The sequence below is a fragment of the Anabas testudineus genome, chromosome 10, assembly GCF_900324465.2.
Source record: "Anabas testudineus chromosome 10, fAnaTes1.2, whole genome shotgun sequence".
NCBI classification, from domain to species: Eukaryota; Metazoa; Chordata; class Actinopteri; order Anabantiformes; family Anabantidae; genus Anabas; species Anabas testudineus.
Genome location: NC_046619.1, coordinates 5,239,645 through 5,266,583, shown reverse-complemented (window position 1 = coordinate 5,266,583; position 26,939 = coordinate 5,239,645). Strand labels below are relative to the sequence as shown.

At 40.5% G+C, this 26,939-nt stretch overlaps 4 protein-coding genes across 4 annotated transcripts; 2 read left to right on the top strand and 2 right to left on the bottom strand.

The window, feature by feature from the left end:
- Positions 1 to 169: 169 nt before the first annotated feature.
- Positions 170 to 1,528, bottom strand: smim19 (small integral membrane protein 19). The gene is made up of 3 exons (XM_026357878.1): positions 1,262 to 1,528; positions 1,026 to 1,150; positions 170 to 741 (listed from the first exon to the last, which is right to left on the bottom strand). Exons 1-3 carry the CDS (start codon positions 1,393 to 1,395, stop codon positions 662 to 664), a joined length of 339 nt encoding a protein of 112 aa, XP_026213663.1. The 5' UTR covers positions 1,396 to 1,528; the 3' UTR covers positions 170 to 661.
- Positions 1,529 to 2,045: 517 nt separating this feature from the next.
- Positions 2,046 to 8,558, bottom strand: fam199x (family with sequence similarity 199, X-linked). The gene is made up of 8 exons (XM_026357302.1): positions 8,382 to 8,558; positions 7,237 to 7,415; positions 6,349 to 6,568; positions 5,936 to 6,094; positions 5,558 to 5,719; positions 5,044 to 5,227; positions 4,747 to 4,850; positions 2,046 to 4,139 (listed from the first exon to the last, which is right to left on the bottom strand). Exons 1-8 carry the CDS (start codon positions 8,556 to 8,558, stop codon positions 3,966 to 3,968), a joined length of 1,359 nt encoding a protein of 452 aa, XP_026213087.1. The 3' UTR covers positions 2,046 to 3,965.
- Positions 8,559 to 8,589: 31 nt separating this feature from the next.
- commd5 (COMM domain containing 5) lies at positions 8,590 to 12,865 on the top strand. Its single transcript, XM_026357304.1, has 7 exons — positions 8,590 to 8,730; positions 8,861 to 9,021; positions 9,549 to 9,577; positions 9,671 to 9,721; positions 10,047 to 10,142; positions 10,459 to 10,534; positions 12,096 to 12,865. The coding sequence occupies exons 1-7, from the start codon at positions 8,610 to 8,612 to the stop codon at positions 12,195 to 12,197; spliced, it is 636 nt and encodes a 211-aa protein (XP_026213089.1). The 5' UTR covers positions 8,590 to 8,609; the 3' UTR covers positions 12,198 to 12,865.
- A 2,502-nt stretch (positions 12,866 to 15,367) lies between these two features.
- Positions 15,368 to 25,471, top strand: LOC113160193 (LON peptidase N-terminal domain and RING finger protein 3). The gene is made up of 12 exons (XM_026357301.1): positions 15,368 to 16,154; positions 18,653 to 18,771; positions 18,861 to 18,983; positions 19,110 to 19,226; positions 19,325 to 19,535; positions 19,613 to 19,697; positions 20,193 to 20,307; positions 20,691 to 20,812; positions 21,294 to 21,452; positions 21,550 to 21,712; positions 21,902 to 22,051; positions 22,290 to 25,471. The coding sequence occupies exons 1-12, from the start codon at positions 15,476 to 15,478 to the stop codon at positions 22,446 to 22,448; spliced, it is 2,202 nt and encodes a 733-aa protein (XP_026213086.1). The 5' UTR covers positions 15,368 to 15,475; the 3' UTR covers positions 22,449 to 25,471.
- Positions 25,472 to 26,939: the final 1,468 nt, after the last annotated feature.

Sequence of the window (26,939 nt, the reverse complement as noted above, 5' to 3'; positions counted from 1 at the left end):
AAAGTATCTAAAATGTTGCACAGTTACACTAATGAGCAGGTTTTATGAGAGGCTCTCAAAGCCTACAGAACAGTCATTTTAAATAAGCCACACCAGCAGCTCTGTGAATTTGTAAAGCACCCAGTGGTACTTCGAGCTAAATGTTAATATGATCACCTGACGGAAACACTTTAGGGTTTTGTGCCTTTTATTTTCACATTGGAAAGTTAGGGTTAGGTTACATACTTGACAAAACACCTCACAAACATACAATATCTACCAAATGTTAAAGAAAAAAATTAACACCCATGTTAAATATGGAGGATTAGTGTTTGATGTGCTAGAGAGTCTACGTACTGGACATTTTTCCTCATACTGTATTGAAAGTACCTCAGTGACATTTGCTGTAGCTACACGCCTGTCAGTCCTGACTGTGCCACAGCAGATCTGCTTCTAAACTCTGCAAAGCCTTCCTGTCTTCTGTTGGTCCACCCAGCTGAGTCTGCACCATGTGTACAGTCGAAGGTGAACGAAGATAGTTTTCATTCAGGGAGCCAGACGTAAACAAATAGGATGGGAGTGGCATCTTTTTCAAGATCTCTGACCATGCCAGCCTTTCAAGTCCTTTCCTGAAGACACAGGAGTGTTTCTCCCACAGTGACAGTCAAGTGTCCTCCTGCTCTCATTCTATGGAGAGCTGCACACTGTCCGTCTGACCCTGCTGCTGCTGCTGCTGCTGCTGCTGCTGTTCAAATTTTCTGGCTGAGAGACACAACAGAAGTTAGAAGGACATGTATCTATTCAGACTGACTGAAGTCTGGGTCATAAAATGAATTAACTACATAAAGGGCGATGTCTGAATGTAGCAATCAAATCATGTGCAGAAAACATTTTGTAGAGGTAGTTATTATAAAGCAGGAAGAGATGAATATAATATAGATGAATATGTGTGAGACAGATTGTGAGGAATATACCATGACCCTATCGTCAACAAGACACTTGAACCGGGTCACTATCTTGGGGAACAGTTTTCTACTGATACTCACCCAGAGAGTACATCTCCAGCTGCTGTCGCAGGCGGACCTTCTGCAGGCTGTCATAGAAGTTGGGCTCCGGGCTGCTACCTACAGTGGGAGGCAGAGTGAAGATGCGCATGATCTTCCTCTTGTTCCTAAATCAGATGAAGAAAAAAAAAAAAGAGGAATCAATAATAGTACATAACCCATCGGAGCTTTATTAGAGCAGCTATAAGGAGCAGACTGCGAGAGAAGAGGCCGCTTACTTTCTGGCGTACATGAGCAGGCCGAAGCTGACCAGGATAACCAGCAGGTACACGTTAGTGGCCTCATTCCAGGCTTCGTGCACCGAGTAGTCTATAGACTCGGGCTCGTTCCCCAACAGCCCGTGAGCACCCATTAAAACACGACAACCCCCTCCAAACACTGCGACTAATTATATATAAAAATATTGAGTCACATTCGCTTTGTTAGCTCGCGTTTCCTCTTGCGTCTTGTCGCTGTATTGTAAACACAACGACGTCACGTCCGCACTTTTCTTCTTCGTGCACTCTGTTTCCCACAGAGCTCTGCTGCCCCCTACAGTCTGACCACGCAAACACAGCTGAGTTCAATCAAGTACGAGCTACATTTTTAAAACCAATTGTGAAGATTTTTTTTCTTGTTGTTTTATTTACCATGTGCTGTGAAAAATTGGTTTGTAATAAATAAAAATAATCTCCTGTGTGCTTCATTATATTTTCTGCAATCCTTTATTTTGCCGTATGTAAACACAACACATCCAGAAAATATCATCACAGACAAAACCAACAGGATGCAACAATATGTTTATTTGTAATGGTTACAACATTTCTAAGGTGGGTGACTGAACTCCCCTGCAGCAATAACATCTCTGAGGACGACAGTGGACGCAATACTACTGTGTTGTGGTTCATGAGGAACTAACACATGGGAACAACACGGTTGGTTTCATCTGATGGTATGAATGGTGTGAAATAATGGGACAGAGAGGAAATATTCGAAAAACAAAAAGTTCAGCTCACACTAAAACCTTTTTGAAACCACATTTAATCCGTTGAATGCCATTCACTTTCAGCATTTACATGGTACCTTATAAACACAAATACATCTGTTGCATCATACTGCGGCTTGTTTTAATTATTTTTTTTCAAAATTCTCTTATTTTTCAAAATAGATTTTTACTGAGTCATTAGTACAGAATACATGAAGCTGCTTTTAACACACTTGCTGTACATTAGACAGACGAGAGCCGAAGCTCAGTACTCAAAGTATCAGACAGGACAACAGGCTGCAGTGGTTCACTGTGTTAGAACTGAGAAGCCATAGGAAAGTAACTCTTTTAAAGGTAAACAGAAAAGACAAATAGAAAAAGAAACAGACACAATATTTCTGTTTGCTACTTCTAGCAAATATGATAATGACATAGTAGCTACTTGGTTGTAGATTTGAAACATTTGATCTGAGCTAGTTAAGCTGAGTTAATGACTTGATGTTGGCTGCACTTGCTTAAGAAACCAGCTCAAGTGTAGCGCCAAAACCAAATCAGTCATACAGTACATGGCCAGACACTGATCTGTAAAAACCTCCTGTTTAGAATGACGCAGTGCTCCGATGCTTGAAAAATATCATAGAGGTCAAATAAATCTAAAGCATGCACAGGGGTGATGGTAAATCTGTGATTATTAGTGTGTCTCAATAGTAGTGTTAGAAAAAAAAAAAAGATTTGACAAAGTCCAAGTTCATAACATGTCTGAGACAAAGACCAAACTCAAGTACTTACTAAACACAACTAAATGCAGCAAAATAAGATCTTTTTTTAAAAGAACCAGTGGCAATTTACAGCGCTAAAGCTAAAATAACCAATTAGTTCAGTACTTTATCTTAATATATACACACAAACATGAAAAGAAAAAAAAAACCCTTTGACTCAAATATGCAGTAAATATGCTGTTATATATCATTTATTTACAACACAGAAGCTATTTAACAGGTGTATGTAAATGATGAAGCAAGTTGTTAGTTAACTGGACCACGTGGGGACTCAGTGTGGGTGACGACTTAAACATGCAGTGTTTCAGTGCTCCCTCTAAGCCTTGACAGTGAAATGGGACCACGACACTGAGAGAAAGACAGGTCAGTTTTCTACTTCAGTTTCCACATCAAGAACCAAATCATTTCAAAATTAACTGCTAATTAGATTTCACCAGTAAGCGTGTCTGCCTCAGATGTGTCCCTATGAGGGAACTCAATCATTACAGTCAGTCTGCTGTCATGTTCAAACTGATGGTGACGATACTTTACACTTCAGTCGTGTTGGCTGTTTTCTTTACTGCTGTTACTCAACCTGCAGCAGATTAAATCAGAGGTACAGATGAGCACAGTTAGGCCAGTGTAGATGGAACAGCCCTGAAGAAGATGGATGTATTTGTAAGCAGACTTGCTGCCATCACCGCAGAGAAGAACATCTACACAATATGGTTAAACTATGCTTCTCTTGCCTGATCTGTCCTTCTGCCAGCAGTGGCTGTGTTAGTAGCAGTGCATAGAAGCGGTTACGAAATCTATAAGCAATCATCTTGTATAAAGCTGAAATAAATTGTGTCGAAAGTAGTGTATATTTCTGTTTTTCTGCAAGCTTCTAGGCTGCAACATTAGCATATGCTATCCACAGCTAGACTGAGGTCAGTATCTAATGTAAGCACTGGCAGGATTTTAGCATTATTACTAAAGCAAACTTAGCAGTGACTGCAGCTGCTAACAGTTTTAGCACTAGCATTAGAAAGCAAACTATGTTAGAAACGACTATTGGCAGACATTACAAAAATGCATTATGAGCATGTTAGCTTTAATGCCCACAGCGATTTCGATTAGCATGGTCTCTAAGCTCTATGATAGTGGCTGGGTGGTAAGAGAGCAGGCGTAGAGGGAGCACTGATTGATTCACTGGTGTCACATTAGTATGTCCAGGTCGTCACCATGGTCGTCCTCCTCTGTCACCCGCAGTGACAGCACCTCCTCATTCAGAAACAGTCCGCTGAGTCGCTCCTTGCGAGCCTGTCGCTGCTCTTTAAGCTGCCGCTTCCGGAGGGCTTTCTGCTGAAGCTTACGCTGCTTCGATCGTTTCTGAAAAGTCAGAGGGGAGAGAGGTTAGGAATGTTAACTAGGTTAAGAGCCAACTGGATTGTATTGTGTCTCGCTTTGATCTCCAAAAACTAGCTCATATGCTCAGGTTCCTAGAAAATTAAACCACTTACTCATTAATAAGCAACACAAATGTCACTGGGAGCTGCAAACCTATATCAAACTGTACCAACTTGTTTGCATAAAGTTTTTAGGGGTTGCAGCCATATTTCTTCATCCGTTCAAAACATACTCCCAAGATCTTAGCAGATTATCTAGTCTATGGGCTAGCTGCGGTTTCTACTATTTTGTTCTTGTATTGACACTAGTATAAAGATAAACTTTAATAATCCCCAAAGGGAAGTTCAGGTATTCTTGAAGATAGAAAGCTAGTGAAAGTACTGAGTCATCATCTGTCATTGGCTGGGGTGTTGTAGAGCCTGATGGCAGTGGGAATAAAGGAACTCCTGTACCTTTCAGTCCTGCAACACAGTGACGTGAAAGTACAGGAATTCCTTCATACATACAGAGACATCATGTTCTGCATATAATGTATGATGGGTAATCACTCTCATTTTTCAACATGCACACAAACATTCATGTTTCTTACTTTAGAGTCTCTTATACGTTCCGCAGCGCTCGAAAGGTTGCCGTCACTGTGGGCTCTGCTAATGTTAGCAACACTGCTGCCACTGCAGGCTGAGGCTGTGCCACCTGCAACATAAGTACAATAGCCCAATAATTCCAACAAAGATGCAAATGTAACTATTGATTTCTAATTAATAAAAACGATACTGTGACTGCTAAACCAAGGCAACCAAGATGGAATACCCCATTAATGCAGGCCCTTCTGATGGTGGCACTATCACTGGCAAATGGACTGCTAGCCAACCAGGTTGCTTCTTACCTGCTACAGAGTTGGAGGCTGTAGAACTAGTGGAGGAGCTAGCCGAGCTAACCATGCTGGCGTTACTGCTGCTGGCTCCACTGACACCGCCAGTGCTGGCACTGCTGTGGCTGCTCCTCTTCCAGCCCTCTCTGGTGCTGCTGGCGCGCTGCCTGGGGCTGTGCTCTCTGATGTAGTTACGCACCTGATGACATCACACAGGCAATAAATTAATGTTTTCAAATGCAGAATGACACTGTTATCTTGCTTATCCTAGTTTACTCAGTGATGGATTAGCAGTAAGCACTTTGCTTTGTCATCCAAAATGATGACAAAGCAAACAAAGCTGAAAAAACGACCATCTGCTAAAACCTTTCACAGGAAGCAACATTTTCTTTATGTGTTTAGGTGTCCCCTGATGGTGATAATCACAGTCAGAATTTGCTGTTGGCATGAGTTGATGTGTGAAGAAAACCAGGATTTGTTTATTGGTGTAGCTTCTCTGTTCTGTAAACATGTTTTTTTTTGTAAACACCTGTTTCAGTTTCTCATCGGTGAGACAGTTGAGCTCGATGATAAACTCGCTGTCAGTGGGAGAGATCTGAGCACATGGGTCGATGATCTTGATGATGTCCAGCTGTTCTCTCAGACCCATCTCTGTGCTGACCTTCCGACTCAGATACTCAATGTACTCCACCTGGTGATGGCAACACACACACACACACACACACACACACACACACACACACACACACACACACACACACACACACACACACACACACACACACACACACACACAGTTATCACACAGTTATGTCACAAAACAGTAGGCTAATAGTTTGACTCAGGTTCTCAGCTTTATTGTTGTTGACTGTGTGCACTCTGCAAAAGCACAGAAAGCTTTGTTTACTTGTTCATCATTCGTCATGGCACTCCATGGTAGTTCATCCAGGTTCCGATGAGGGTGAGGCTTTGGCTTTCTCTTGGAAAACAAACAAGGTGAACTTGGCACGCTTGGGATGATGTCAGAGAGGACATCACTGCCACTGGCTATGTCACTCCCTGGCAACTGGAGGGAGGAAGTATAAGACCGATCGACAATGAAATATGGAGACAACAAAAAAGAACTGTGTTTATAAAGGATTTCCAGTTACTTTTTTTTTTTTTTTTTTTTTTTTACAGTGATTTCAGTTAGATCAACCAGTTTAACACCCAAACAATTAGGAAACCCTGTTCTACTAACTTCCAGTATATCAGCACCAACAGTATACTAAAATCTGCAATAGAATCATTCATGCATTAGCAGATCAGCTAACAACCAACCTGCCACTCAAACTCGCTGTCAGACCAGTCCCAGTAGGTGCTGATAGAGGAAGAAACGTCACTACAGACACTGCCCTCTGGAAACAAGTCCAGGGAAGTTAGTTCTTGGTCATCCAGAAGTGAGTAGCAGTCATCCTGATCCCCCACAGACACAGAGGAGAAAAGTTCCTCACTGCACTCTGAGCTGGCAACACTGGTCCCACAGGAAGTTAGATTCCACCTGGGGAGAACAATGAGTGGATCTAAGTCAATGATGTGAGTCATTTCTGGAGATTATTCTGACCACTTCCAAGAAGTGCTACAGAATCAACATATGTACAATTCATTTCAACTACTGAACCTCTGGGAAACACACTGACAACTAAATGTCAACAAAACTAAGCCAAACAATGGATAAACACAATTATATAGACAAGAGTCATTGAGTATAATACACCAATACACTGAGCATAATATTTAGACCTTGGTTTTTCTAATCCTTCAGAACAACAGAATCAAACAATGTTGTTTCACATTTTCCAATAGCATTTCAAGCACCATGTGACAATTATTCAGGGCAGTAAGTTGAAACATTTCAAATACTGTTACTCTTTCCATAGGTGGTATGGTGGAGTTTCTGATTATGCTTCTTCACCAGTAACTGCAAAAGCTATGTGTGGTGAGACAACATAAAACGTTCTAGCAACTGCCATGGTTGTACACAGAAATTACTGGCTCTGTGAAGTACATTGACAATTCTCAGACAGGTAAGATGAATACCAACAACAGCTGCAAAGTCACATCTTTCAGCAGCCGGTGATCCAGATTCTGGGCTACAGGATATTCAAACATAAAAGGTAGGTAAGTTGTACATATAATCATTGTATAATCTTATAACACTCTACTTGCCTGTTACTGTGGAAGCGATGTAGAGGGTCTGTTCTGTGACAAGATGAAAGCTGACAGCCAAAGTCACTGACATCCAGAGTTCCCACATCACTGAGATTCGCCCTTTGGGAGAGGAGAGGGAATGGCTCCTCCGGGGCCAAAAACTTTTCATACAGAGATTCAGACATCGCTATATGTACCTGGCACAGCAACAGAGCCAAAGATAAAACACATGTAAGATGGCACATACGAATACAGCCTCAAAAGTCACCACACAAATACATCTGATGGAAAAACTAACAAAAAGTGGTATAGATTGAACATTATGTAGAAAGGCACTTTTACTACTCTGCAAGTGGTATTTTTCACTCAGTCTGTAGACAACATATTGATGCCAAGTTTAGATTGGCTAATACATTTCTGACGTTTTGAATTGTTCTCTAATGCAACAATGCCAACAAACATTAGTTAGTTAGTTAATTATTGTACCACAATAATGTTAATGAGATTGATTATAGTATTATGTAGTATTAAATAGGATACTACAAAACTCTCACACTATTACTCTTTAATAAAATGAAAACTTTCTAATAGAAAGAGGTAACATCAGTGGAGCTGGATTAGTTTAACTACATAACTACATTTATATAAGGGCGTATTTACTTTACTACCAACACTGCTGACAGCAAATCTAGTTACATAACTTAGTGGTGATGTTTTCTTTTAGCCTCTACAGATGCTAAATAACAACCCGCTGCGTTTTATTTTAATTGTTGACAATAGACGTTTCTCACGTTAAGCCTCTCGTAGCGTTAAATGTTTGTTTTCCTCAACAATGCACTGAAATTATTTACTGTAAACATACCAACGTTGGGGAAAAAGACTGAAAAAGTGACGATCCGGCATTAAAAAGGTAGCAAGTGTGACATTAATGAACGTTTTGGCACACTTCATTGTAACGTTACCGTGTCTAGTGAATGCGAACAGTTAGCATGTGACAACAACACAAGCTAACATCGTCAGCTGGTTGCTAACACAGCAAACGTTAGCGTTTGCTAAGCAATAAAACGACAGATAACTAATCGTTTCCCCACAGTGGCAACTCTTAGCTACTGATAAACCATTTACAGTGGTATTTAAGACGCTCCGTGAGTTAAAACACCAACCTTTTGTCGTTCAAACTGAGACCATTTCTGCCACCTCCATTTGCAAATCGTTTCTCTTCCACCGATAATCGGAGCTGTCACCGCGAGACTCCCGGGAGCCAGGCCTGCGTCATGTGACCAGAAGGCGGAAGTTGTCACACAGACACATACAGCACAGACTTGTGCGTTTAAATTCATCGTTTTGCTCTCTGTTTTCCGTAAACAGCGATTCTAAGTGTATGGTTTGTCATGTCTTCGGGTTTTGCAAAGGACTCCAGCTTTTTGGGGGGCAGGATACCACCAGAAATCGAGTCTCTCTCGAAAAACCTTAAGGATGTGGACCAGGAGTTGTTCAGAAAAATACTGAAAGGTGAAAACCAATTCTGTGTGAGACTGAGGCTGTAATAAAATCCAACCACTGAGACTAGTACAAATACAAGTGCTTGCAGGTGAAGCCTTTGGTAAGTAAGTGAAATGTGTGTGAATTGTTCTTTGCCCAGCTGTGGTCAGTGCCCTGGAGGGGAAGGACTGCAGAGAGGTGATGAAGTCCATAGCAGAGAGCAGTGTGATCCCACAGGACAGGCTCAGTCACATCGTAGCTGGGATGTACAGAGTGCTGTCTGAGGCCATCCGCATCCCCACAGCATCACTTAAACAAGAGGTAGGCTGGTGTTAAACTTGGGGATTTATACGTTGAAACACTGACACTGAATTCAGTTCAACGACTCAGCTGCAGAATGATCCACATCTGGACTTATTAGAACACGTAGACATCACTTTGCAACAAAGAGCTTTTTACATGTTATATCAATGTGTTATATGTTAGTAGCTTTGTTTTCCAGGTCCTGTCATACATTTGTACCTATGTCAACTGATACAATACATTATGTTAACTATGAGTATGTGCTGAGTTTATTGAAGGCCTTACATGATCATGGGTCGCCCGCCCACACAGGTATTTCCACTTTATCTGCCTGATAAGATGCCATCTTAGATACCCACATCCACACATCTAGGACAGAAAATTCTCATTTCTTCCCCTTTCAACATTTAAAGAATGTTATAAATTGCTGAGGGAAAATGTTTAATTCTATTCACCATAATTATATCCATTATAATTCATTATTGTATTTAAACATTTCTAATCCCATAAATAAAGACTAACATTTTGTTTGTGTCTCTGTTTAGGCCTTCAAAGAAGATCTCAGAGAACTAAAGTAAGGCTCAGTTTTTCATTCACTGTCACTCCTGTTTTTACACAACACAGCTTCAGTCTTAACTGATGGATTTGTCCTATTTCTCTCAATCAGAATATCAGAAGACTTCATCACAGATTTCTCCAGTGTTGTTTTTGGAAATCGGTATGTTGAATTCACAGGTTCTCAGTTTGGACCATTTATACATTTAATTTGAGTGTTTTTATGTTCAGTCAGGAAGGCAAAAAGCACTATTTATAGTATATTTAACAGTAAATACAGTAAAGATGGACCTGTTTCACATCATTGTAAACAAAACCTGTTTAGTCAGTGTTGTGGTTGGTTACCATCACCCTAAAACAGCATGTTCATTAATCATCTGCCACAGGACACCGATATTTCTGAACAATGCTGCTGGTAAGACTGTTACTCAGATACCATTCATGGAGACACTGTGATCACTATGTCACATCTCTTTCTGTATTTTTAGTCGTGCAGCTCTAGAGTCAGCGGCCTCCCAGAAGGATCCCCAGCTGCCAACAATAGAAAACTTTAACTGGAGAGTAGACGTTGCCATTTCAACAAGGTAATATATAGGTTGATAAATACACTGAACTAATTATTCTCATACCAATATTTGTAAAATGGGAACTACATTAGAATTAGTGAAGTAGGAAAGGAACATAAAAGTGCTTTCTTAAACATGACCAGTTCTACTGTAGAGTGCGAGGTGTTTTAATCTGACATTATTAAAACAGTAAATGCAAAAAAGAACCATAGTCATAATCCATCAAGAGGAAATTTACATGTGATAATGCATGCTTTGCTTTTCATGAACTGTGGTGTCTGACTTGCCGCTTTAATGAGATCATTGTCTGTCCCTTTCTCCTGTGTCTCTCCAGCTCTTTAGCCAGAGCCCTGCAGCCATCTGTACTGATGCAGATGAAACTGTCAGATGGGAGTTTTCACCGATTTGAGGTACATAACGGATTGACTAGTTTTTTTACAGTGTCTTTAAAATAGCTTGTTCTCATTGTGAATTTATAAATCCAGTTAATACATTGAAACCCAATCTAAGTCTAAATTGACACTACATTACTGGAGACATAAAGATCAATGTGCCTAAATTCTCTATTTCAGATACAGGTATTGGAGAATACTTTAGTCTAGTGTAATTTTTTTTCTATGCGTTAATTAGAGTTATTGAGGTTTTTTTTTTTCTTTTCTTTTCACATTACAGTGCATCATCCTGTGCAATGCATTTTACTTTTAAACTGACAAAGGACTGGTTTACACATTTAGAACAAAATAAATAAAAAAACTGTTCTATGCATAAATACTTTCTTTAACTTTGAGTACTTACTGTACATCAGCTACTGACTTATAAATGTCTTTAAGTTTGGCTACACTAGATATGGTTTGCACTATGGTATACATTCTAAGTTCATCTTAAGCCTGTGGGTATAAAGAAGTTGGTCATTAGCCAGTGAGCTAATGTAGGTCTGTTTTACGTGTTACATAACAGGATCACAGTGGAATAATTGAATACAGCCTAACCTAGAATGTGATTAAGTATTTCTGACACATTCTGGCAGTTTTATTTCGTTGGCTTTGCAGCATTTGCATGTTTCTGCTTGTTATAAATGGCATATAACAAAATATGAATTACACTCCAAAAATAAAGCAAGCAGAACAGAATTAATTGGTATAGAACTAAATTCAATAAAATAACATAAAATGTAATGAATGTATTAAATTTTTGAATTTAATTTGCATTTAGTTTGATATCAATATCTTTGAATTACATCTCCTTCTTCTTTTTTACCAAGGGATGTAGTTTTTCTCTGCCAACAAGAGCAGTTTGTGTAACGCAGAATCAGCTGTTTTATTACTATAATACTGATAAGTTGTATTATGACTATTTACTGCTAAGTCATAATAACAGTTGGTTATAAATGATTAATAAAGATTTTAATACAAAGAGTGAGCACAGAGCCAAACTGGACAGTAAGATCAATCAAATCAACAGGGGGCGCTATGCTCCTGCAAAGTGGGAGCAGGAGAGAGGACTTCTAGAGCTGTCCTGTGAAGTTATGTAATCAGATTACAGCTGTATTAGAAGATTAGTAGGAACAACATCCGATGTGCAGATTCTATTGATGGGCCTTATCTCCACCTGATGTGTGCTTCTCTGGATGTGTTTCGCAGCGTGACAATCCGTCATCACCTGCTGTAACCACAGAAAACTGTCAAAAGAGTTCTCTGCACTTTGTTTAATTAGCAGGAGTATCTTTTCTAGTACAGTCACAAACAAATGATGACTTGCACTCAACTCTGAACTTGTAACACAAAGAAGACAGGAATATGAATTATGTTCCATATTGCATGGTAGTTTATAATATATTTCATAACTATATGTGCATTTTATAGTGTCATCACTAAGTTGTGTGAAAATGTACTTTACTTTTCTCGCTAATAGCCATCATCCTACCCTGTAGTATTTTATACAGTGAATTGATGTTGTCGTTTCACTGTTCAGGTGCCAGTGTCTAAGTTCCACGATCTTCGTTACAACGTGGCTTCTATCCTCAAAGAGATGAACGATCTGGAGAAGAAGAGCATTCTCAAAATCCAAGATTGACAAACCGGAAATCATACGTTCTATGTAGGTTTTAGCTTTTGACATTCAGTAGAATTTTGTAAATATACAGCACCCACAATGACGTTTATTTAAAAAATGTAAAATATGAGTAACAACCTGTCTTGATGTTAGCCGTTAAAGGTGATCCAACAAACTCGACAGACTTATAATAGTAAAGGCGGGACAGAGAGCAGACTGCATCACAGGACTAAAGACAAGACGCTGTGCTTTAAAAACAATGGTTTCATTCATTTAAGTGCTTTGCTCTACAAAGGTACATTAGCGTTATGCAGTTTAGTGGTCATTGCATTTGAGACCGCTGCAAAGCATCCTTTGTGCCAGCATACAATTGGAGTCAAGTGAGCAGTCAGACTCTTTCACTAAGTGGCCACTTGAACAGGTGTCATGTGATCTGCTCTGTTGTTTGAGACTGAACACAGTGTTCACATGCTCCTGAAACATGAGGACGAGTCAAAGAATGAACAAAGTGAGGATTTTTTTTTGTCTACTTGTGTATTTGTACCTGTACTTTAAACCAGCAACAGAACAAAATGGTTATATGACTATTGTATAAAAAGTAATGATGCTTGGTGTTGTTTCACATGTTTGGATACAGCATTTTTACCTATATGTAATGAACTAATTCTAATAAAATGTGTCCATTATTATATCACAAAGAGTAAGTTTGGTTTGTAACACTGTGTCAAAGAGGTGGCGGTGTCATATCGTTGCATAAACACTTTTCACCTTTTCATCTATCAAAAGTCTTTAATCATATAGTGATTCAGTGTTTGTACAAAAAAGGTTATGTTTGTTAATGCCAGTGTAAATGTAAGTTGTGTTACACAATTAACAAAGACTAATTGTTCATTACCAATTGGCAGTGATGTTAGCGCAGCTGAAGACCGGTATGTTTTCCACATAGTTTATTCATCATTGCAGGGAGCTAGATGCTGTCAGCCTCTGTCCTTTTTGCCATTGTTTAAGTGTTATTTCCCACATGAATGCACTGACATTTGAGATTTCATTGTGAAATCACATACAGGTGGCAGTGCAGGACTGGAGTCCAGCACATCAATATCCATCTTTTCTTCCAGACAAGTAGGGCCATGTTTTATAACAGTCTTTGAGGTGACTTTGAGGATAACTGCTGGTCTCAGCCCAGTATTTAATGTCCAGACAGCCTGTGCTAGAAGAGCTGGCTAGACTGTGTTGTTGGCCTATTTAGAAACACGCACAACAGAATTTCAAGGTGTGAAGGGGCATGAGGATGCCCGACAGACTCCTACTGTGTGTGTGTGTGTGTGTGTGTGTGTGCATGTGGTCAGTGTGCATCTGTGTGCTTGTGTAATACTGTGTGTCCTCGTTTGCATATATGTCAGTCTGTCTCTTTTCAAATGTGTATCAGCCTGTCTGTCTGCAGCTGTGTATATGTCAGAGATTGTCTGTGTGAGGGATTGAGTTCACAGCCTAGACCGGCCGACCTATATTACCAGCACTGTGACTACTGACATGGACACTGATCGACTGACCAGCCTGTAATCCCCATTCACACACCTCACACCCCTGTAACACACAGTGCCTATTTTGAGATGCAGGAAATACTACTGATAGGCTTCAGGTAATGCTAATAATACCATGTAGTCTAGTATCTGAGCCATTTAGAGGACAATCCCTTAACCAGAGCCATTAAACTTAACTTTAACCACAACCTACTTCCAAATCTAGCTTCATAGCTTGTCTGTGTCATGTTTGTTTTAGTTATTTATGTTTATGTTTCATTTTCCCCATGTCAAATAACTGCTGTGAATAGACTATTATTATCAGTAGTAGTAGTGCTAGTGTTGCAGCTGACAACAATGTACATACTGTGCATGGTGCTATAATTAACAGTGTACTTGATGTGATTCATTCAGCATGATTTCCTTTGTCATAACGCACTTTTATGCAACAGTGCCTGGTTAAACTGGAGCGTACTCACTGATGTATTCCTGTGACAGTTATCAAACACACTGTGTTCTCTGACAGTGTCACAGTTTGATAACCTGACATGTGGCCAGGTTTTATTGCCCTATGGGGCCCTTTTTGATACCCAGGGTTATCTGAGGACAGTGACAACAGGCAGCAGCCTCCTTCATGCGGGCATTATTCATAAAGTGCATTATCTTCGTATGTAAAGTTTGTGTAAGAGCTGAACAGGTTTATCTGCTCTGCACCTGTCTGTCTCAGCAGTCTAGTGGGTGGAGTGAGTGAGTGGTAAGATGTGTGACAACTTCCCAGGACTGATATACAGTACTGTATTTTCCAACTTTGTGCTAACAGACTCCAAAGACTTTCCAAAGTTCCCATGAGCAAAAGTGTTTGGTCCCTTCTGTTTCCAAAGGGTGCTGTATTTGATCTGTTCTCACAGCTTATCTTATATTAAAATGTAATATTAAACATCCTTTAGCCCGTGTGCCATAGCATTTAGTAAAGTTTTTTCCAAAGAAAAGTTTATTTGATTTCAGCTTTAATAAAAGAAGTGATCAAAGTATCCTGATTTTGCCAATAACCCTCGTATAAAGCCGTTTTCACTGTCAAGTAACTCTTAGCAGCTGTCTGCAGGTCATGTAACAGCTGTTTCTTAAACTCAAACAGGATGCAGTGCTTATAAAAGCTCACACCCGTGGCTTAATTATTGTGCCACATAACTTTTCTTTTAAAAAGAGGTCAGTTTTGTAACAGAACGAGCAACTCATGAATCCTCAACTCAAAGACATGTAACATGATGACTGATGATTTCAGATTCAGTCTCAGCTACTGTTCAGGGGGCTACAATAGTCCTTATAACACATCAATAACTTGGAATAACCTCTACAGTAGTAACACCAGTAAGGTTCGTCATGTGGTGAGAAACCCTCCAGCCCCGCCGATGGTGACCTCTGGTGCCCTCCCCCCCGCCTCCCGGCTCCCACACTGACCCGTCTCCGCTCACTGGAGTCCCGCATGCAGGTCAGACGGCTCCCGGCCCGACGCTGAAACTGTTACATGCTCAATTGTTTTGTAACAGTTTTTCTACACTCGCCCAATGGGATCAGCTGGCCGCCGTCACATGACAGCACCTTTACATAACAGACCCCCCCCCTCCCCTGCTCCATTGAGAATAATATCAGTACTTCCTGGAGCGGAGCATGAGCGTGCTGTGCTTCTCAGCAGAGGATCCAAACATGAATGGCAGCGGGGGGGTGCATCACATATGCACCTCACAGATGAGGGGATAGACTTCAGCCTGCGGGGCGATGGGGACAGAGAGTGAGAGCATGCTGCAGCTCGCAGCGGAGGCTTTCCAGTCGAGAAACTTCGACCTGGCGGCGGATATCTACGAGTGCCAGTTAGCGGGACTCGGGGATTCGGGGAGCCGGCAGGAGCTGATGGTAAAGCGGGCTGATGCGCTCGCCTTCGGGGGCAAATTCACAGAGGCTTTCGCTGTGTACCGCCAAGCGGCGGAGATACAGAGACTGAGACCTGTTCACCTGGCCGCCCTCATAGAGTACCTGTCCGGGAGCATCAGGAGGCAGGACGGGGGGGAGAGTCACAGCGGTGGCCGGAGGAGAGGAGAGCTGGCGGCGGCCGCCGCTGCCGCCACGGGTCGCGGCCATGAAGACTTCTCCTGTCGGATGTGCCTCAGCTTTCTGTTCGAGCCCGTGACTCTGCCGTGCGGACACTGCTTCTGCAAGAAGTGTCTGGAGAGGGAGAGGAAGGAGAAGGAGCGGCCGGTGATGTGTAAGGAGTGCAGGGACAGCTCCAGGGTGGCCGACGTCCAGAGCTACAGGGTGAACGTGGTCCTCAGCAACCTGCTGGCCAAGTGGTTCCCGAGCCTGCACCAGGCCGGCCGGCTGAGGAGGGAGGGCAACGGGCTGTACGCGGAGAAAAAGATGGAAGCTGCGCTGGAGAAGTACAACCAAGCCATACGGATAGGTAGGACACTGAATAAAAGACTAATGTCATCAGAGCTGCTGGAGAAAATAAAGACAACAGGGAGACAGGGCTCGATTCTTTATGACATTATTATCATATGATCATGTGACAACAACTAATGTATGACTTAGTTTGGTAAGAGTGTTACATACTCGGTGTGACAGTGACACAGTGTGCAGGAGCTCCCGGCTCTCTGCTGGCATCTGAGCCAGATCACCATGTGTTGGATAACAGGGTTATGTAGGCTGGGCCAGTGGACCAAACATTGCGTAAGCACGTAACCCGCCTCCCTCAGCCCCTCATTGTGTAACGTCAAACAATGATTCAGGCAAATGTAGGTCAAGGGTATTACTGCAGGTCACCACAAGGTACACTGGTGGATACCAGAGGGTTCCTATAGGCAGAGGTGGTGTGGAGATGGAATAGGTGAACTTTGACCTCCATACAGGGGTTATTATAGGGAGGCACTTGCCAGTATTTTCAAATGTGAACTATAAGTGTGCAGATGTGAAATATGAATTTCAAAAAGAGTTATGGATGGTGTTTATCATTTGAGTCACTATGCTAATAAAGTAAATGTAGACGTGTTAGTTTAACAGCAGTGGAACAGACTCTGTGCTGCTGTCAGTGGAGAGACTCGGGCAGAACAGTCTTTCATCACTGACCTCATTTGACTTCACTCTGCTGTGCTGGATTGGTTGGGCAACTTTGCCAGCTACTTCTCTCGCACACAGTCGACTCCTCTGAGGCTGTTTCCCTGGCTGATCACTTAACAGCTGCTTTGAACTGCAAAAATCATTTATCAACCGCACCAACCTCCTTGTACAAGGTGGGCTCCACCGGTGGAGCATTTATCTCCCAGCTGCTGCAGTGGAGCTGCAAGGACGCCAACAGTTGTTGACCTTGTTAGCTCCCACAGTAATAGATAGTGCTTGTCCCAGGTTGTCCACAGGTCTGAGTGTGTACCAGGGTGTTATTCAGTGTGATTCTGCATTATAAATACATGTAATGATTAACAAAGGCGGACATAACTGTCTTATTTTGGAAAGTCTGGCTTGTAATCACTTGCAGGCCTGCACAGGATGTTAATCTTTGATGTTAGTGGATGGTTGAAAGGCTGCCCCATTAACTGTGTCATCGTGGCTCATTTTGGGTTGTTAACCAAAGGCTCTAAACTCACAATGGAACACCTGCTTAACCAAAGCGTTGTGCAAATAAGCGTGTGAACCAGAGTCAAACATAGGTAGTACATGTAGAATCTGTACTGAGCGTTACCTCATTTATTAATATTTACTCGATTCAGGTCCAGTCACTCTGTCAGTGTTTTAAAAGACTTCTGATCTGAGGCTTTACCTCACATGTGGTCACCGCTGGGTTAGCCTCTTATTTTAACGCGAACACATCATTTATTTTAGCGTGAACACATAATTTTAACTCTAATTATAGAGTTGGATCTGGGTTAGGATTGAGGATGAAGTCTGTGTTTAGGCATGCATTATGGTTCAGGTTAGGACAAGCCTCCAGGGAGTTAATCCAAGTCAGTACAATGTACTCCGAGTTATAATTAGCACAGATGTGTGCGTGTGTCCATATGCATTTATAATAAAGCTGCATTGTTCAAAATAAGTGCTGACTTATAAGCATCCAGTTCTAAACAGTGGTTCTTCTTCTGTTCTCAGAGATTAATGTTACAACCTGTAGGTCCATCATATTTGATCTGGGAACCTCCTATGTTTCCATTTCTATTTTTATGTAACTGAATGATTTACTACCTGTGTCCGTACAAAAGCCAGAAACATATTTTCTTCTGATTGCCACTGGGCTAACTGCAACTTGCATAAGTTTTTATAGTTATGAAACCTGGAATGTGGGTGACCTTTATAGTGCTGCATGGTTTTGTAAGGCACAGTTTTTTTCCTAACACATTTTGTAATGTGGAAACTGATCCATTTTAAACATTCCCTCTGTCATAGATCTCGAAACCTTATATCACCATTAAGGTCAGCGTTTTAGGCAGTGGCTATGGATTTTTTTTTTTTTTTCGATTCTGCAATAGGCTGTGAATATCTTACAGTTTTAAGAGGAAAACGGTTTGTTAAATAATTTATCATACACATAATAAATTGTTTAAGTCACATATAGAGAAATGTGAGTTAATCAATACAAAATCAATATTTGTTCTATTCAATTCTCAGTTCTGTTTAATATTTGTATTTATTTTAATTTGAAAGGTTTGAAAGGATTAGCTATGTTAATCAGTAACAGTGATCAGTTAATGTTCTGCTTATCAACTAATTATGTTAATAATTTTCCAGCAAAGATACCACATATTATCTGGTTTTACCTTCTCTAGTGTGAGAAATGTCTGCTCTACTCGGTTTTATTTTATTGTCAGTTAGATATAAGACATTTTAATACGTTGCCACAGGAAATCATCATGACTATTTTTTACATTTGCTTTCGTTTTACACATGAATTTATGACTTATTCTTCCTCAGCACCTATGGACCACATACTGTTCAGTAATCGCTCCCAGATCCACTCCAGCCTGAAACACTATGAAAAGGCTCTGAGAGACGCTGAGATGGCCTGCAGACTCATGCCTCACTGGTCCAAGGTATGGCAGGTTAACTGTGGCTTTACTTGTCCAGCATAACAAACACATATGTGACGCACCGTGTAAATGTGTGTTCCTCCTGCCTACAGGGTTATGTTCGTAAGGCCCAGGCTCTGGTGTCATTGTGCAGGACAGAGGAGGCTCTGAGAGAGTACCTGACTTGTCTGTCCATAGAACCTGACTGTAAACTGGCTAGGACTGAGGCTCAGAAGGTAAATCCTACATCAGATTCACATATATCTTTAATGTATTTTATTAAATCTTCCTCATTATCCTACATTATACTGCACTACACTGCACATAAGTGTTTATATATATTTGTTTGTTTCTCCTCTCAGCTCCTCAGTGACCTTCTGGCTCCAGTCACAGATCAGGTCCCTGAACACATCTCAGACTACTCCAACATACTGTCTTCCAGAGCACACATCAAAAACAACATCAGTGCTCGATTCCAGGTAGGCGATGTCCTCACCCCTGACAGAGAGCCCAGTCTAAATAAAACAAGACACACAAGGTTTCACTATCCTCTCCTTCCATTCTTTTCTTCTCTCAGACCCTTAGTCCCAGCTTGCTGTCTTCTGAGTCCAGCCTTGCTGCCACTCCTCTTGCACTTGAGAGGTTAGAGGGGAGTGAGGTCAAAGGTCAGCAAAAGCCTGAAGTCAGGAGGCTGGACCACTGTTTTCTTCTTAAACGGAAACGACAGAGCACAGAAGAGGAGGCCAAGGATGCGGGGCGGAACGACGACCACAAGAGAGCCAAATCTGGTGAGCTGTTGAAAGGTGCAGCTACAGTGTTGGAAACATTTGTATCTTACTTATTGTCTCATACTCTCTCTGTTTAGAGCCATCAGACGGAACTGATTCATTGAGCTCTGTGGTTGGTGGCATCTTGGATCCGACAGATCTGGAGTGTTCTCTGTGTATGAGGTGAGATTTACTTCAACGCTCGATTCAGGCCTAAATGTTTAACAAGAGTCCGACAGCTAGTTGGCTGGTAGCCAGGACCAGGCTGAACCGACAGACAACTTAAGCCCCAAGGAACTTAGACTAGCTTTTCTAGAGCTTCCAAACACATATCAAAGTCGTCTTCAGCTCCTGGAGTTTGCTCTGCTGTCGTTTAACAACCTGAGCTATGGAACTTGGATTATGTGATACAACAGGTGGCTGTACATTTGGGGCGTGTTGCACGACTGGGCCTGTCGCCAACCTTTTGTTCAAAGATCGTATTTGGCTCTGGAAAAATCTTGTAGATTTCTTTTTAAAAAGGTTTTGTTTCTGTGTGGCTACAGGCCTACGTTATTATTACATTTACAACCCTACAAACTTTCTACTTGTCCGGAGTTTTATTGGCAGTAGAGCTGTGTGTATCTTTCAGTCTTATGTGACTGGTTTTAACAGGTCTGCGTGGTGTTTCCCACACAGACTGTTCTACGAGCCAGTGACGACACCGTGCGGTCACACGTTCTGTCTTCAGTGTCTGGAGAGGTGTCTGGATCACAACCCAAAGTGTCCACTCTGTAAAGAAGAGCTGTCTGAGGTACGTGGTGAAATACTCCCCTACTGTGTTGCAACAAATAGCAGCCTCTTTTTCCCCAATTTAAAATCTGTATACAATACCGTTTGCAATATTTGGACAGAAAGTACCAGTATCAGGGATCGTATGGAATTAAAATTAGTGTCAGTGATATGTTGAATGAATGTAGCTCATAGTGAATTTTGGAATAACACAGAAACTAGATTTGATTTGGACTGGTTATGTTGTTACATGATCATTTACAAGGTCACTAAACAGCTGGATCCTGTGTATCAGGTTGCTGCATGCAGGCCTTAACATGAGCATCACTAAACACTTTGTGAGCCAAAGTCAGTATTTGTTTTGTTCTGCTGCTGTTTAAATATCTGACATTGTCTCCTCTCCAGTACCTGGTCCAGAGGCAGTACAGTAAGACAGTATTAATGGAGAACCTGATATCTAAGTACCTTCCCACTGAACTCATGGAAAGACAGAAAATCCACCAGGAGGAGATGGCTGAGCTCTCCAAGTAAGTCGACGTCCCCCTCTGCTCTTCTCCTCTTTCTTACCATCACGTCACTCTCATTCTTTATGCTCCTCTTTTATCATAGATCGTGGCCACTAATATAACACGCTCTACGTGAATGTTTGACCTACTAACCTAGAGTAGATAAGTCCTCTGACACACTGACTTAGACTGACGTCATGTGAGGCATCAGGTATCACTTTCCTGCAGGCCGACACAAACTTGTTCCACCAATAAATAACTGCCCTTAAACTGATGCACTCTCACAGTAGCTAAAGGTTAGCTTTAATTATTGGTACAGCTGGAGTTTGCCCAGCAGTTATGGAATTGTAGATGCTAAAGTTTGTTTTTCTCTGTTTGTTTTAAGGACTTCTCATTCATTGCTTAAAAGTTGAAAGTTCATTCCTGAACTTTGAAATGTAGAAAATGTTATTATATTTATACAACTCCAAACAATTTTTTTATTTTGTGTCTCTCTCTGCAGTCTCAACAAGAATGTGCCTATATTCGTGTGCACCATGGCCTTCCCCACTGTGCCGTGTCCTCTCCATATCTTCGAGCCCTGCTACAGACTGATGATTCGCCGGTGCATGGAGACGGGAACCAACTGCTTTGGCATGTGTCTGGGAGACAACCTGAAAGGGTCAGTGCTAGGATAGTAACCATGTGTGCTTGGCTTATGTGTTTTAATATGCAAGTATGTATTCAGGAAGTGTAATAATGGCCTCTCCTGCCTCCAGGTTTGCAGACTACGGCTGTCTGTTGGAGATCCGTAATGTGAAGTTCTTCTCTGACGGACGCTCAGTGGTGGACACCATCGGCAGACGGAGGTTTAAAGTCATTCAGCACAGCGAGAGGGATGGATATAATACAGCTGATATAGAGTACCTCGAGGATGTAAAGGTATGATGGGGGTGGGGGAAAGAAAAGTAAGGACAGGAAAGAGGCGTGGACATATGTAGTAAATGTGACGAAGTGATGTGATGACGTATTTACTGGGAGCTGTAGAGATAGCAAGACAAGGACGATGGAATAGGAGAACTGAAGGATTTACCAGAAACCGTTGTAATTGAAATGTGTGTGTGCGTGTAGGTGGAGGGTGTAGCAAAACGTGAGCTACAATCGCTGCACGATGCTGTGTATGACCAGGCCCTGGTTTGGGTCAACTCCCTGAAGGCTGAGCAGAAGGAACGCATTGAAGGACACTTTGGACCCATGCCCGAGAAAGACTGCGAACTTCAGGTGAAACTACATACACAGAATTTACCGAGCTAAATGATTTATTCTTGTTGTCAAATGTGTCTCATGTTTTAAATTTTTACATGAGACATGAAATGATTTATGTTAAACTGAAGTTTAATAAGAAAGTGCTACTGTAATACTGGATCTAGTTTCCAAATCTCTGCAACAGACATGGCGAGTGTAAAGTCTTCTAAACCCTCTCACACTACTCTCTCTTCATTACTCTCTCTCCCTTCAGGCCAGTCCTAATGGTCCGTCATGGTGTTGGTGGTTATTAGCCGTTCTTCCGTTGGAGGGCCGAGCTCAGCTGCCCTTCCTGGCCCTCACTTCTCTGAAAGATCGCCTCAGCGGCATCCGCAAGGTGCTGCTCTTCATGACCCAGTGCAGACACCGGTGACATGCTCTCCACAGACACTTAGCTACCTGGAAAATGCAGTAACCACGTTCCCTTCCCCAGTGTGCAGCCCCTTGCCCAAAAGCAGCAGTTGACCTGTTGCTTTTCCTTCTGATGCACAAAGAACGTTGATGTTACTCCTTCTGCTGTCTCATACAGAAAGCAGTGCTGCATTTCACCTACACATCAACAGCAAGCAAAAATAACAGAGATCTGAATGAATAGATATCTTCCAATGTTCTCATCATTTTTCCTTATGGAAACCAACAGTACACACCTGTAGACCTAACCTATGTTTAGACAGGAGGGAAATCAGATTTCTGGCTGATTCTCATTAAAATCAGCCAAAAAAGTGACTCGATATGTTGAAACAGTATCATCAGCTTCCGTTATAACATTTGATGTAAATGTAACAATGCTAATGCGCACAAGCACTGTTTATGTTTTTGTCTAACTACTACTGTACAGCAATAAGCTGGTGTGTCTTCATCTGTCCATCTTCCTGTTGCCTTTTGGACCCTCTCCATTGGTGCAGTTCTCCACTTCCTCTCCTGCATACACCAAAAAACAAGAAGCAAAAAACCCAAAAGAACAAAAAACACATTCTGTGATTCTCAAAAATAACAATAATCTTTTCAAAACACTACACTGCTTGTCCCAGCATAGCTTTACAGCAAAGACAAAGCCAACTCTCAATTTCAGAAGCACTAAATCAGCAGCATTGTCCCCCTCCATACTGAATGTTTTTTAAAGTTAAGTACAAATTCCCAACTATGCATTTGCCTTCACTCACTATACCAGAGTGAATGATGATAACAATACTGATTAGACATGATTGATTATGATTGGTAACCTCTGTAAATGGTATGTCCATTATTAAGTGTATGCATTTACAGACAAACCTTTAATTACTGTAACTGATAATATTAATAGCTTCCTTCCATTTCTGTCTGTGTCTCATCCAGCTGAATAATAACAGACTGAACCTGTACATCAGTGTGCTTTAAGGCTTGTGTTTCTGTGTTTTTGTTTTCACCCTTTTATTTTTATTTTTTGGGATTTTCTTCCATTATTTATTTTTGTCATTATTTATGCATGCAGTGACATTGTTTACATTTCACAGAAAGACATGCTGAGCTGCTTGCTTTCCAAAGGCTTTTTTTTTTTTTACTTTTAGCACCCGACCCCAGTCATCAGCAGTAATTACCTGTTAAGTCCAAAAGAACCAATCTAAAACCAGTTGAGGTTTAACAACATGGAACTGACATAACTATAACTAAAACCTGCACAGGATGAATTCTGGAAACTGGAGTTGTGGCCAGATTCTGTCTCAGACCACCTATTTATAGATCACTGATGACCCAAATCTATGTAGTAATTTATTGCCCTGTCATAATCTGAACTACTATATGTGGACTTTGATTCCCCAACTGTCTCCCATTATTTTCTAAGTGTATTTATTTAGTATTTATTCTGATGTATTTTGCACTTCCACTTTAAATAAGGGAATGAAACATGCAAACAGGCCTCAGTTTATTTATTTCCAGCCTGGCAGGAGACAGATTACTTAAGTACTTAAATTACCACTTAATTGAGTTAAGGCTTCTGATGGTTAAATAGGTAACAGTCCCTTATTGTAAGTCTATTTGCAGATCTCCGTTCATTTGAGTGAGACGTTAAGCAATTAGCAAAGGCCAGTGCCTTCTTTTCACAGAAATAATCAACATGGGGTTGAACCTTTGAACATGGAACATGTAAGCACAACAGGTTCATTTTACCCCTTCTATGAAAAGTTGTTCATTCAAATATAGTTTCCATGACAATATAAACAGAAATTAAACAATAGAAACACATTTTGATATTATTGAGGCCTTGGTGATGTCTGCGACATGACTGTTTTTACATGACAAAAGCTCATCTCTGGAAAATGCAAGAGCTTGTTGAGCTTTGTCTGCAAAATCTTTTATTTTATCTACATGTGTTTTGTTTGACATGTTTCTATGTCGGTCAGGTTCTTTGTATTTTATTGTTTTCTTCACTCACTAGTGTATTTGTCGCTTTATGTTATGTGTAATAGCACAGGGTGTGTCATGTTAAATCATCACAATTATTATTTGGTATTGAAAGGGACAAAGCCATGTACTGCTGAAGAATGGAGAAATGGTAAAGTGTAATGTCACCCTTTTTATTTCTTACAATAATTTATAGATATTGTTTTGATACATAATGGAAATTTTACTTCCTTCAGATCATTGCAATGTGACCTGGATATTACATGAAAAGTACTTTTTAATTTATGGGATTATTATCATTTATTGTGTAATGACCCAAGTGCTTAATTCAAGCATTTATAAATGCTTTTGAAATAACTTGCAAAACAAAAATAACTGGCTTCAACCACATATAATAAAATCCCTCCAGTAACACCACAACTAAGAGTTTATGATTAGCCGGGTGAAAGTGGGCAGGAAAGTGAAAACCCATGCATCAATTGTAACCTATATAAAAGCATATCACTTAGATTTATTTTAGATTCTAGGAAAAATGTATTTCCTCATGAGGAAAGAGCTTCAAGTAAAGGGACAAATGAAATGACATCAATTCCTATTATTTTTATAATTTGTGAAAATTACTAAAATCACAGCCAATGTTTTATTTATTTCTTCATTTGATAGAATTGCATATAACATAACATAACATAAGTGTGACACCAAAATTAATTTGGACTTAAAGCTGATATCTGTGAATTATTGTTCATTTATGGCAGCAGTTTTAGTGCCTTAAGTTAGACTTCTTCCATTTTCTCGTTGGTGTAAAACCTGAAGTGGCAACGAGGGTAACACGATGTGCAAAAACCTGGAGTTCTCTATTAAGCATCTTAAGACCAAATAAAATATGTTTGTCACATTCATTTGAAACAGATACCACCTTGACTTCTAAAGCAATTTGAAATATATGTATAAATCGGTTTGAAAAAGTTTGTATGCTAATTTGGTTTCTTGCAGAGAATTAAATGACATAATTGATACCACTCTCATGTCTACTGTATATACACTAAATACAACACTAGCACTAGCAGACAGTTAGCTTAGCTCAATGTCCCCTGAAAATACAACTGGGTGTTGGTACACGTTTTAAAACCAATTCTATATCTCAACATTTTAATGAAATGTAGTGTTGGATGGCAGCTTTTTTTTTACTTTGCACACAACCAGGCCAACTTTTTCATCTGCTTCGACTCTCTATGCTAACTTAAGCTAACATGCTGCAGGCTTTAGCTTCATATTTGGCATAGAGACATGAGAGTGATATTAATATTTTGAGCTAGCTCTTGGCAAGAATGCAGAACAAGTGCATTTCCTAGTGTCAAACTGTGCTTTTCATAGAGTGACTGGACATATGGGTGTTATGTACATGAGTAATGCTAATCTCTTTGCTAAAAGTCACTTATCATAGTCCTGTTTTTTAAAAGCACTGCAGGATTTAATTTTCCCACAACAAATGTTGTGCTTAGTTTGACCCCTTGCAATCCTGGTTGACTTATATTAATATATGTAAAAAAAAAACCCCAAACAATTACAGCTCCAATTTGTTTTGTTTGTTTTTTTTTTGTTTTGTTTTTTTTACAGTTTACAGAAATTGAAGAATATTTTTGTCATGAATGAGACTCCATACATGGTTTATCACAGCTTAGACATTGTTCAGTAGCAAACAGCATGTAATAAGTAAGACTCTAAATACAGTGGCATTTGTCTTTGTGTCAATTACTGAATCCTTAAAGGTCAGGATGTATTTAAGCTGTTTTTACAGCTTGATAGTATCATTTTTAGTAGCACTCCAATCTCTCTATAACTGTGATCATGCTGACAAACTGGCACTGACATGGCATTTATCATGTTGGGCTAACAGAGCATCCCAGAGTTACCCTCAAACACACATCATGTAAACAGCACCAGCGTGCTCCAGCTCCAACTACATGTTCAAATAATGACCATGCAGATGACGAAGAAAATGGATATTTACTGCTATGCAACAAAAATAGGACTGGGCTGTGTAGTCATTGATATCTTGACCTTTCAGAATTCAATGTTTGACTTTTTGAAGAAGTGGAACTACCTCTGGATCCTCCCTCAAGCACTTCCACAAAGAGGGAAAGAAAAATGATGCTTCCTAATTGTATTATTTTCCTACTATTGTTTCATTCATGTTGAAAGTGAAGTTTCAGACACAGTACAAATATTGTATATCATCAGTGTCCCATTATACTTCAAAACGTGTTTTTTCTTTGTATTGATTTAAATGTTACTTCTTTCTTCATGAACACATCAAGTTTTTAAGATTATGTGAACTTTGAGCCGAGCTATAAATTCAGAATTTTGACAGATCCCAAATATTTCAATCATTTGAAGAAGTGTGTCATTCAACATCTCTGTCATGTTGAGCTGCTTCTCAGAACCAAAATCACCATCACTGTTTTGAGGCTTCGGTTTAAGT